This window comes from Parasteatoda tepidariorum, chromosome 3, assembly GCF_043381705.1.
Source record: "Parasteatoda tepidariorum isolate YZ-2023 chromosome 3, CAS_Ptep_4.0, whole genome shotgun sequence".
Lineage (NCBI taxonomy): Eukaryota > Metazoa > Arthropoda > Arachnida > Araneae > Theridiidae > Parasteatoda > Parasteatoda tepidariorum.
In genome coordinates this window covers 101545887-101558003 of record NC_092206.1, presented here as the reverse complement: position 1 = coordinate 101558003, position 12117 = coordinate 101545887, and the positions used below count along the sequence as shown (strand labels likewise).

At 32.6% G+C, this 12117-nt stretch overlaps 1 protein-coding gene across 4 annotated transcripts in view; it reads right to left on the bottom strand.

Moving 5' to 3' along the window:
* The window catches only part of LOC107437245 (protein PALS1), a 158069-nt gene that overhangs the window by 32814 nt on the left and 113138 nt on the right, over window positions 1-12117 (bottom strand). For all 4 annotated transcript variants that reach the window (XM_016049176.3, XM_071179143.1, XM_016049177.3 and 1 more), the window contains 2 exons: window positions 4717-4920; window positions 1133-1647 (listed from right to left, as the gene is read on the bottom strand). In XM_016049176.3, the coding sequence (XP_015904662.1) occupies window positions 1133-1647; window positions 4717-4920 (719 nt within the window). The remainder of the gene's footprint in view (window positions 1-1132; window positions 1648-4716; window positions 4921-12117) is intronic.

Here is a 12117-nt window from a genome sequence, read left to right as displayed (position 1 = left end):
TGTAATAACAGGGCTCCAACCCTGTTATCAGTGTTGTATTTAGCTTGAAATAATTGCAGTCTTAAGCCATCATACGTTCTAAACAGGTTTATTTAAATATAGCTGGTATCGATAACAGTCACGTCCCCACTCCTGCAAAGGAGGGGGAGTGGACAAGACTCCGGACAATTCCGGCACAGCTTATCAGGATCACATTATGATGAAAAGGACACGCAAAACTATGCGCTCTTAGGTTTTATACCAACATAGATTTTAGGTAAAAAGGCACACTGTCGTACATTCCTTGTAACCTTACGCATTAAGGAAAATCATTTCTGCTTCCTTATATGGAAGTGAACGAGGGAACGATTCTAAAAATAACTCTTCCCTTGAAATATAAATCTATTTATATTTCAATGGTATGTTTTCAGCCTTGAATTCCCAAAATAGAATCTCTCATTGCATCCGAAACTTTCTGTTTAGGTATAGTTCAGCCGGAGTTTTTTCACAAGCAAACGGTGTGGCGCGATAGTGAAAAAAGGATTCTTTGAACTTATTCCTCCAGATTTCCTGGTTCCCTGGATATTGATTTTAGTCTATGCTTGAACATTTCGTTCAGCTAAGCCATTTGTGGCAGGTGTGATGAAACGTTGGGAAATACCGTAATTAGAGCAACATAGTTTGAATTCATCATTTGTAAAGATAGTAGCATTGTCAAAAAACATTATTCTGGGAAACATTACCCTGTTTAAGACAGTAAAACCCACGTGTCCTGTCCAAAACCAGTTTAGGACGTCCGAAACCCCAACCCTGCTTTAAACATTAAAAAAAAGAACTTAAAAATAAAAAAGAAAATGTGCCAAGTGATTAAAGCAAATGGTCGCCATCACATTATGAATTTATTTGAATCCATTAGTGCATTCTTAAAAAAATAAATAATTTTCATAAATAAAAAAGTCTGTAAAAAGTAAAATCATTTTCTTAGGCAGGCGTTTCAGCTGGGCACAAAATAAGAAGTTCACCGATGATTTTAATTTCTAAATTACAAGAATGTGGTGAGGCTTAAAATATGGTCAGAATTAACTAAATTTAAAATAACAGAGAAACTAAACTGACACATAATTGAAAATGACAACGAAATTGAAAAATTTACCTGATATTTGCGAATGCGCTGCAACTGACCAAAATCCATCAACTTTTCCTCTTCGGCCACTTCATTTTTTAGAGGCGTACCATTGGAATCTTCCGTTGATCGAATTAGCTCGGAGATTCTGGGTGTGGGAGGGGTCCTCCTCTCCGGCAAATCCTGATTGCCATCCTGGGAAGACATGGACCTGACGTGGTTGACAGAAGGTTTGATCTCGCTGCTGAAATGGTAAAGGCCATTTTTCTTTAGGCTGGAAGTCTCTGGGGTGTTCGGGGGCTTCTTTCGGGGTGGGGGATAGCGAGGAGCTGTCTTCGTGATGGCAACAAACGAGTCCGGGACATCTACAGCCATCTCTCTATGACGAGGAACCTGCTGTACGAGGCTGCTCATCGTATTGTTGTTGTTATTGATAGCAACATTGGATTGCAGTTTAGGATTCTTCATAGCATCTTTCGAAGCGTGGTCTTCAACAATGGAAGTCTCTGGACTCTGAGGCTCAACTATCTTCGTAACTTCACAACCTGCAGACAAGAACACAGGGAAAGAAATGAAAACCTTGAAACAGAAGATCACATTTTAATTTTCACTTAAATTTACTTCACAAAAAGAGAAAAAATTTAAACACCGGTGTAACTTGCCTCTTAATCAATGGTTTTTCAAGCCCTTACGTATAGTTGAAATGGTGATAATCTTTTGATCAATTAGCGCAGATAAGTACTTTAAGACAACAAAAAAACATACTTATTCTGAACACAGATTCGTGCCGCTTGCTTAGTCGGGAGAGGGTCAAGTTTGACCACTTTTCTACAATACATACAACTATTTAAGTAATTTTAAGATGCATTTATAAAACTCGCTTCAGTCATGACAAGTCCATGAAAAAAATATTAATAATCATTCATTAGTTTTTTGCTATTTAATTTAATGGTTGAAGCAACTTTAACTGTTAAATAACAAAAATCAAAAATTTAACGATATCGATCGTAAAGTGTCTGAGTCATAAAGCGTCAAAAGTTTTATTTGACGAGAATAATTCCATCAATTCCATTCAAAATTTAAATTTTTTTTTTAAAACTAATAATATAAATGACAAAATCTTAAAATTTCTAAAATTTGTTGTTCATTATTAAATTAAATTTTAAAAAAATACTAATTTTTATTGTATAGAATTTATTTACTAATACAAAAACCAGACAGTTTACAACTAAGCCATCAGCCCAAAGCAGTAGAAGTTCAAACAAAGCATTTATCTATATGCTTAAAATTCATAAGTTGTCCAGAGTCACAAAGAGTGCAGACAGGCACTAAAATGCCATTTGTCAATTGCAGTTCAAAGGTCAAACTCTATTAAGGGAAGGGGATGCCTTCATAGAAATTCTAAGCAAATCAATTAGCATTTCATTCTTCAAAGAGTTTCTGTATGCTGTCATTAGTCTATTGTGACATCCTGATCTACAGCATAAACGCAAACTTCTCAATTTTTTTTAATTTTGAAATGTAGCAGTTTACTGGATACCTAGAGTTTACTAGCCAACTCTAAATATTCGATCACCAATGGAGAGCCGGCTAGTGGAAATTTCGAGCCCTCATTTTATAGAATAAAATTCAAATACCATAAACAATATTAGAAGCTTTGTAAGGAATTTTAATTCACAAGTTTTAAATTTAAACAAAAGGCACCAATATCAATCCACACTATTAATCGACAATCCACCCAACTGTGTAGGTTAAATGAAAGGAATCTGCAAAAACAATACCTGATGAGCGATGTTGGCCTGTAATATATTTAAAATAAAGCATATAAGAACTATAAGTATAAAAAGCGGGGAATTTATCATAAAATCAAGGCAGATCAGAAAGCAGTTAGTTGGTGAGCGATAGTGGGGGTATGGAGTTCAAAGAGTGGAGGAGCCCACAAATTTTGAAGAATAAAATTAGTGTTTTAGTAATTAGGAAAAGTTTTGACACAGAAAATGTTTGCTAACTTAGCATCTGTACTCTTCTGTAGTAATTTAAAATTTAATAGAAAAAAGTAATTTTTTTTTCTTCTTAGTTCAGTCGTCGGGATGTTTTAAAAATTTTTGGGCCTTTCTTTCCCCATGCACTTTTTTTTTTGCTGCCTAGACCGGCCCTATTGGCAATATCGGCAGATTTTTCAATTTTTTTTTTAATTTTTTGAAATTTTATAACTGATACAAATTGTTCTCCGTAAAAGGTATTGAGCTAAATCAAACTTGTATAAAACAGACTTCAAAACGTCATCAATATTATAGCATCATAGCATAGAAAATTAGTATTCTTGTGAGTAAATGGAAAAATAAGCAGCGGGAAAAAAACACTAAAAAAAGCAAGAAAAATAAAGCATCGATGAAAAGGAAACTGAAAAAAAAAAAAAAAAAATCGCAATGCAAATCTGAGCCCAAAAATTCGAATATAGTTAAATATTATCTTAAAAAATAATAAAATAAAAACTATTTTAAATTTTATTGAAAAAATATTCTTAAACTAAGATTTTAATTAAATTATAAAGAATCTGAAGAAGTTCAAAATGGCCACAATTCCAATACTTTCCCCTATCGTATTGTGATATAACAATCATGTGCAAATATAATTTTAAAAATTGTTACAAAATGAAACACTTTAATTTTGTTAATTTTAACTTAAGGCAAGATGGAAACTTATGTATTAAATATTATAATACCACCATAGACGAAAAATAACTACTAAAAATAAATAAATAAAATAAAAACTGTTCTTAAATACAATCTTAAAGGGACTTTTTTTCGAGCATTTTTTCCTCTTTTTTTTCGTGATTCTTTTTCACGATTTTAATTTTGTCTTCAGAACATTAAGTTATACACATTTATTACTCATAGCTAACAGTGAAGTAAACAAGGAATATGCATCTGATATAAATATTAAATGATACTCATAGAAATCATAATTTCTAGAGAGAAGTCTGCAAAAATAGTATAATTGGGCATGCGCCTGTTGCCATTGGTGAATATTTTGGTGAAGAGGTTTTTGCTTAGGTAGGTCACTTGGCTGGACTCCTCTCGTGGGGAGGGGGTATAGCGACGGCAAGATTTTATCCTCCTTATTACTTCCTTGGGGGTCATTTAATTGGTGCAAATGGACGATATCAACGAAATTCTTTGGATTAATCAGTTTATTCTTTAAAAAATAAAACAATACTCATAAAAGTTTGAAAAACAGAATCAAATTATGTTTTTGTTTATTTATTATTTTTTTAAAGGAAATTAAAGAAAAAAAAACAAATGAGCTTTATGGGTGTTACAAGGGTCCAATCCTTTAAGGGGGGATGAAATTAAAATATACAGTCACAAAAGTTCGCTAACACAAGGAAAAAATGTCTTATACCTGAAAAAAGATGAATTATTTTTATCTTCTTGTTTTAAACTTTGATAAATTAAAATCAACAAATGTTGATGAAAATTTTGTTTATTTGTCTGAAATATTGAGAGATTTCAAATTATTGAGGGGGACCTGCAGTCTTTCTAAATCACACATTTCGAACTGCGTCCTGTAGTATAAAAAACTATTCAATATTTATTAATATGAGAGTTTACCTTGAGAAAGAGGATCACTTTTTAGCAATTTTGTTTTGGGTGAATCGTTTGAAATCAAAGAAGCCTGAGTCTGGTTCTGCTGAATGGCCTGCGTCTGAATAGAAGGGCCACCAGACAACTGGGTCATGTCCAAATGCTGATCCTCGAAAGTTTGACCACTGCCTACAGAAATCAAGAAAGTATCTCGAACAGTCACATGGCCCACTAGAAAGAAAATGATTATTATCAGCAAATTATTACATAGCATTAATGAAAACTTCATGTTTCACTTCCATTGGTAGTTCAGAAAAAAGAATTCAGCTAAACTTAAGAGTAAACCAAAAAGTTACACATGCTGGAAATATGTTTTCAAAATTTAAAAATGCTAACAAATTTCCCACTGCACTGTTAGAATTTTCATTATAAAATAACAGGCAGCAGTATGTTCATCAGACAAACTGTAAAATTTACAATAAGGAATATTTACCTTACGGTTTTGAAACAGTTTGTAACTAGCATGGTTATAAAACAATGACTACGAAACTAAACGGTTTTTCAACCATTTACAACTGGGATACTTTCAAAACCGTAAAAAATTACATTTAACTGGACATAGGAGCTAAGTTTTTCGTTGGGTAATGGGTATCGGAGAGTGTAGGACAGAAACGGAGGAGTGTATGACACTGTGTTGAAATAGTGTGGTGTCCAACGCTGGGACTCGAATTCCAGTTCTGACAGTCATGAGACTGACACATTAGAGCTTATAGTATGCAAGAAGGGCTTCATTAGGTGGGTGAGATAAAATTCTTTTAAACTTATAAGGTGAAAGCAGTTAACAACCGGCTTTTCTCACAGTTTAGTTACCATCTTATTTATGGTTCTTTTATTGCTTTCCTTGAATATGGCAAAATAACAAATAATTTGCTGTTTAACCATTTTTTCCCTAGAAATTTTTTAACACCGTGAGTAATCCTGCCATAATATGACTGCATTTTGAAAAAAAAAAAAATCTTTTTTTTCCACATTTGAAAATCCATGGTTTATTTCAAATTACCTGAAATCACTTTTTCGAGACTAAATTACTTTACGTCGATGAAAGAATTTGTCACGTTTCTCCCGCTGTATAGCATTCTCTTAATACACTGACATAATGAAAATAAATTTTACGAGCCTTTGTTATTATGAACATGCACTACCGTCAAGTGGGGTTATTTTGCACACCGAAGCAATTTTGCTCATCCTTTAAAGTTCTTTTTCGAAGGCTTCGTCGTCATATGAAATGCTTTTTTTTGGTTTTGTTTTTTGCAAATAATATGCCAATTTCATAACTGCTGTAAGTTTGCAACAGTTACTCGTGACTGTTAGAAGTTTAGCCTATCAAAAGCTAGTACTAACTATACTTAGTCTGAAAATGCCGCAAAACGTCAATACAGAGAAAAGCTATCGTTTTGTGGAAATGAGACGAGTTTGTGGTCTTATTTTTTAATATTTAAGGCTGGAGCCGTGGTAGCTCTGGCGATAGAACGCTTGTCTTCAATGAGGTGAACCGGGTTCGAACACCAGCGAAGGCTGGTCGATACGAATTCCGCAACCCGGCTAGCACCGACCACAGTGCTGACGTAAAATATCTTCAATGATCAAGGGTTAGTCTCCTTGCTGTCAGGGCAAACCGTGTGGGGGTGCTTAACCATGTAAAGCAAATGTGGGTTAGTTCTATCAAAAAATCCTCCACGAAGTCAAATTTCTCCCAATACTTGATCTAGGCATCCCCTTGTCTTCTGGATTGGGTTCAAAATTATAAGGCTACGGAGGTGAATACTGGTAGTTGGTAGTCCTAAACCCAAAAATAGAGTCGGCTGTTCAACGACGGTTATAAAATTATCAAATATTTAAGACTGCATTATACGGGCTCTAAAGATTTTCTAAAACTGAAACTAAGGCAGTGATTTTGATAATTTTCTTCAAGGTGAAAAAATGTCGCTAAATTGGTGATTTTTTTAAAAAAAAAAAAATTTAACTTTTAAAATATTTAAGTTCTGTTCTAAGGCCCGGATAATTCTGCCCAGAAAGATACAGAGCTTCAGAAAGATAGTTAAAAGAAATTTGTGCGGCGCAAGCAGTTACTCACTGGCTCTGTAATAAATCAGAGCAGTTGGTTGTACTGTTGGCAAGGTTCCATTTAGTGATAATTTAATAAATAAATAATTGGTTAAGTGACTGCTGAACAAAGAATATCAGCACTCACTCAACCACGTATCAAACTTTGATCCATTAAGCCCCACAGTTATTCCTATTATCACTGTGTTACAGAAGAATAACTATTGTTTGTTTAGAAGAATGTTTTCATAAAGTTTTATAATTGGACCAATGCCTCAAGAATAGTCTCCAGCAATGAGGAAGGTACTGGCTTTTCTACTCACAAGTTAAGATGAAACTATGGGAATGGAACAAAGCAGTAAAATTGATAAAAGATCCCCACTACAACTGTTACTTTTCTCAGCAAAAGAGTTTCCAAAGGATCCTAAGTTTAACTCATTTAAGACCCGTGATGAAACTCCCTTCATGTATCACGTGTGAAACGAGCCTTTCTGACTCCAGCAGCTCAACATCACACCGACGTTTCCTCGTATTTCATCTCGTAGTATTAAAGGGTGCAATCATGTGCAAGATTCAAATAATAATATAACACAAGCAAATAGTACAAATTTATTGACAAAAATTAAAGATGTGTTAATGGTAAAGTATAAATAACTAAAATTGGAGCAACCCTTTTATTCAACTCTGATAAATTCCCAAAAGAAGAGGCCTTTCAATATGTCTTCGTTATCCTACTTTATCCTTCAATTTCGAACAAAAACGTGACCTCTCCTCGATATATCGAATCGATTCTCCATACGAACAACAAAATGATGGAGTCGATAGTTTCCTGTTCTAACACATCAATATATTCGATGTCAAAAAATACTTTCGGTAAGCAAGACCCTTTCGCTGACGGAAATGATGGTTCAGATGAGAAAGTATTTTCTTGCTTTTGATGTCATCTTTTCTCCGACGCGGATTCAAAGGAGGGTGGTATCTTTTTGGACAACGAAATTGAGCTTTTTACACCATTTCATTTCATTTAGATGTAGTTATCTTCGTCACTTAATGCACCTTAGGATAGGAAATTATATCTGAGAACTTATTACAGTTTTTCTTTCAAGTTGTATTAATTTAGTTATCAATTACTTAAAAATGAGTTGAGAGTTAAATAGCTTGGAAATGAATACTATTATTTTAACAAGATTTATGCTAAAAGTCAAATTTAATAGTTATGTCATTTTGCTATCTCTGATCAAAAGTGTGACTGAGTCGGGGGATATCTCTGTAAAGAGAAAGATAATGAAAAAAATAAATTAGGGAAATTTATTCGTTATAGAATCAAAAACCAAATTAACAGAGAAAAATAAATCTCATGAAAGAGGAAACGATTTTCACTACTAAAAAAGCCTTCAACTGAAGGCCATCTAGCGGTAAAAAAAAAATAAAAGAAAATTATTTGCATTGAGTGAGGAGATTCTCATGCAATCGAAGTGGAATTCGTACCAGGGGAATTTCATACCTGACGTCAATTCTCGCCCACATTCAAAAGGAATAATTTGAAAAGAAACATCACAGGTTAACCTTCACCCTTACCAAGCGATGGAGTCATCCTATCGCATCGTACAATACAATAACAAATTAAAAGTCACCATAATTACTGACTCGCCGTTTCATTTATTCTCGAATTATTCGTCGAAAAACTTACTTATGTGAGACCTCCACTTTCAGACAAATGGGGACGTTATAATAGCCCCGAAAATTTAAAAAGTTGCAAATGAATGGATATTGCATGTGGGTCTGAAAATCACTCTTAGTTAGTAAAATATAAAATAATGTTTATTCGCACCCCATAGCCATTCACAATAAAATGATTACGCGAAAAAATGGTAACAAATTTAAACTACAATTAAAGCTAAATTAAAAAAAAAAAAGAGCAGGACAAAGAAATGAAAAGATTGCTAAGACAATCACTGCCTTTAAACTACAATTATCAATAAATAAATAAAAGAACAAGCCCCTCACAAAATCCCCAAAAGTAAAAACCTTATATAAAATAAGAACAATAATTCATCGAAACAGTATTTTTAAATATTCGTTGACTGGATTAAATCGGAGGCAGAAAGTTAAAGAAAAAGTTGAAGACATTAGTAAGCACTTTTAATGCAAGTGAAAAGTTTGATGAATTTGACATTTTCTTTTACACAGTGTCAAAAAAATTATATAACTCTACCAATTTAAATTAATGATATGTTAACATTATGCTCTAAAAAATGCTTTATTTTTTTATTCAAACAAAAAAAAATTTTTTTTCAGTTTTATTTTTCAATATTTATGAATCAAAGCTGCAAAGCTCTGATAAAAAACGTTCATGGGTGCCACTCTAAAAAAATTTCAAGACTGAATTTAGTTTTAGCTTTAGAGCAATTAAGATGATTTTTTTTTAATCAATTTAAATACGTTATAATATCATTGCAGTTATGATTGACTGCTATGCAACTTCCTCTGACCACCAGTTTGCATGCTACAAAAAAAAAGAAAAAAAAAAGATTTTTTTTCATGATATTAACATAACATACCTTTATTTTTCAATAATTTAAACGATAGGTGCTTGAGTTACCTTTGAGCAAAAGTCTTCCTTTGAGAAAAAAATCATTAATTCATAATTTTAAATGTACAATTCCTTAAAAGTGATTCCTGTTTTGTTTTTTTTTCTTTTCAATCAATAACAAACCTCATTCTAACACATTTTTTTAAAAAAAAAAGGGGGGGGGGGACATTACCCTGGCGATATAGATTTTAAGCTAATTTTAGACTTGGAAAATTATGAACAGTTTTTTCCAGATTGGAAAGACAAACAGGATGTTTTACAAAAAGACTTCACTGTGATCACCAATTTTTGTTCATTTTTCCCAAAATGGCAAAATCGTGACTATTTTCACACTATCCCAAAATTATGAGTAGATTTTTAACTATTTTATAAAAATACGGCCTTTCGATCTACCCCTGGATATATTATTCCAAAAAACTACAGTAGGTTCAAATTTTCGGATCTTGAGCAAGATAGCACTTTCACATTTTCGAATCTACGTCTACATTTTCCATGCTTATTAACGGGTTAAGATATTTTTCTTTTTTTTACACCTCAGAGTCTACGAATTCGAATGAATGGAAAGTAGGTAAAGAAACTAAGCAGATTTAATCTCTCTCGTGAAGAGAGGAGTGCTTAAGCAAGCGGAACAGCAACGAAATATTTCTTTTTCAGAAATTGGAATGTGGAACGAGTCTTAATTATTGGATTGTACAATCAAAAGGTACTTTCTCTCGGATTGCTCTTGCATACATTCGCAACAAAATTCATTAAAAGAAAAGAAACTCTCGTTATACACTAAAAAGAAATTGAACGATAGTAAAGTTTGAAAACTTTATACAAATAGGTAATCAGACTCTAGCATGACAGTAAAGCATAGGAAGCGCGATTCATTCATGAATAGCATCAATCACTTTGCGAATTTATGAAAATAGGTTCTGTTCAGCATAAAACCAACCCTTACCACTATTTAAACTGAAGAGAGATTTTTAGACATCAGATCGAATCTTTTTTGAACGTCATACGTGACTTATGTTACTCTCAATAACATAAATCTTAAATATTATAAATGCATATAAGCAGGGGTCTGTCCAGACATTTCCTGAAAGGTCCTGTTTTTGTAAAATTGTGAAAAAATTATTCATAATTTGTGAATATAAAATAAGCGTTAAGTCACATTCCTTCAACCAGGGTCCTGCTTTTGTGAATTAGTGCAAATAGGGTCATGTTATTGCAAAAATTCCTAAAAGCCTTTTCAAGAAGTTTTTAAATTGTAAATAGATTCTGCTCAACAATTGCTGCTACTAAATTAGAGATGTAATATACAAATATTTAGTATTTAGCCTATACTGCTCAACTCAGAATATTCATTTCGGACAAATAATGGAAACGAAATCACTCACTTTTTTAATAATTTCAATTGACATATTTTAAATAACACAACTTAGTCATGTATCACTTTTAATGTGTTACGCATTAAGTAAATTTAAACAATTCTTAAATTTATAATATTTTATTTAAAAAATTAATAGAAATTAATTTTTATTTACATAATATTCTATTAATTAAGTTTATGAATAAATATAAATTGATCAATTATTTATTTACAAAAAATATATATGACTTAATATTAATAAGAATGCGCACACGATGTTTGTCTCGAACCATCCCCCCCCGGGGGGGAAGGGTTTATTCGGTTAAGAAAGGAATAATGAAGATAAACAAGTTTGTGAAGGGTTCGTTTTTATGAAAAGATATTTTGTGAAGGGTCCGTTAACGGACCCAAATTTCTTTTAAACAGACCCCTCTTGAATTAAAATTGCACTACTTTATACTAAAAATTTATCCTTCAGATATTTTAAAAAACTTTTTCAAAATACTCATACACTATGTTATTTGCATGCATTTTAAAAACACGTATCATAAATTTAAACTTATCGCAACTGCGTATGGTTCAGCAAGATAAATTTAAAATTGAGATTTTATTATTTAATTAAAAATTAATATGAAAGAACTACAAACATGACTGCCGATTCATACTGTAATTAGGCAGCTGCTACATTTTGTGAACACGGTTTTTCCTAAAGATATAATCAGGGGTGATAGTATTCCGGGAGTTCTTCCGGGTCTCGCAGAATCTCAAGACCAGTTCACGGACTTAAATCTGAAGTTTTTTCTAAATCCCGTTAACGAAACGTTTACATGTATTTTTTCGCTATCGAGGACACATTTCGCTAAGAGACGTTTACATCTTACGTGATTCTTTCGCCAATTTGATTCTTTTGGTTTGGTGGATTTTCGCCATTTTGAATATTTGGAACTGTGCCGGAATCTGCTTATTCACGGGATTTTAAGATCAAACATCGATTTTCGTAATTTACCTGATCTAAAGCTACGCGTTGCGATTTGCATTTAAGCAATTTAAAAATCACACATTCAATTCCTATTCACGTGATTCAAAAATCCGAAATCACGATTTGTATTTAAACGTTAAAAAAAAAAAAAAATATCGCGATTCGTTTTCACGCGATTTTAAAATTCAATATCGCGATTTTTGTAAGAAGTAAGTTTTTTTCTTGAATTAGTTACTCTAAAGGTGTGATATTCTGCATTAGTAGGTGTAGTATAAATGTTAGTTCAAAAAGTTATGTTAAATATGAAACATGCATGGTACATAACTTAATATCAATTTTTTGCACATAAAATTTTCAGAGTCATTCACTCTGTGCCACACTCACCCCCCCCCCCCCCCC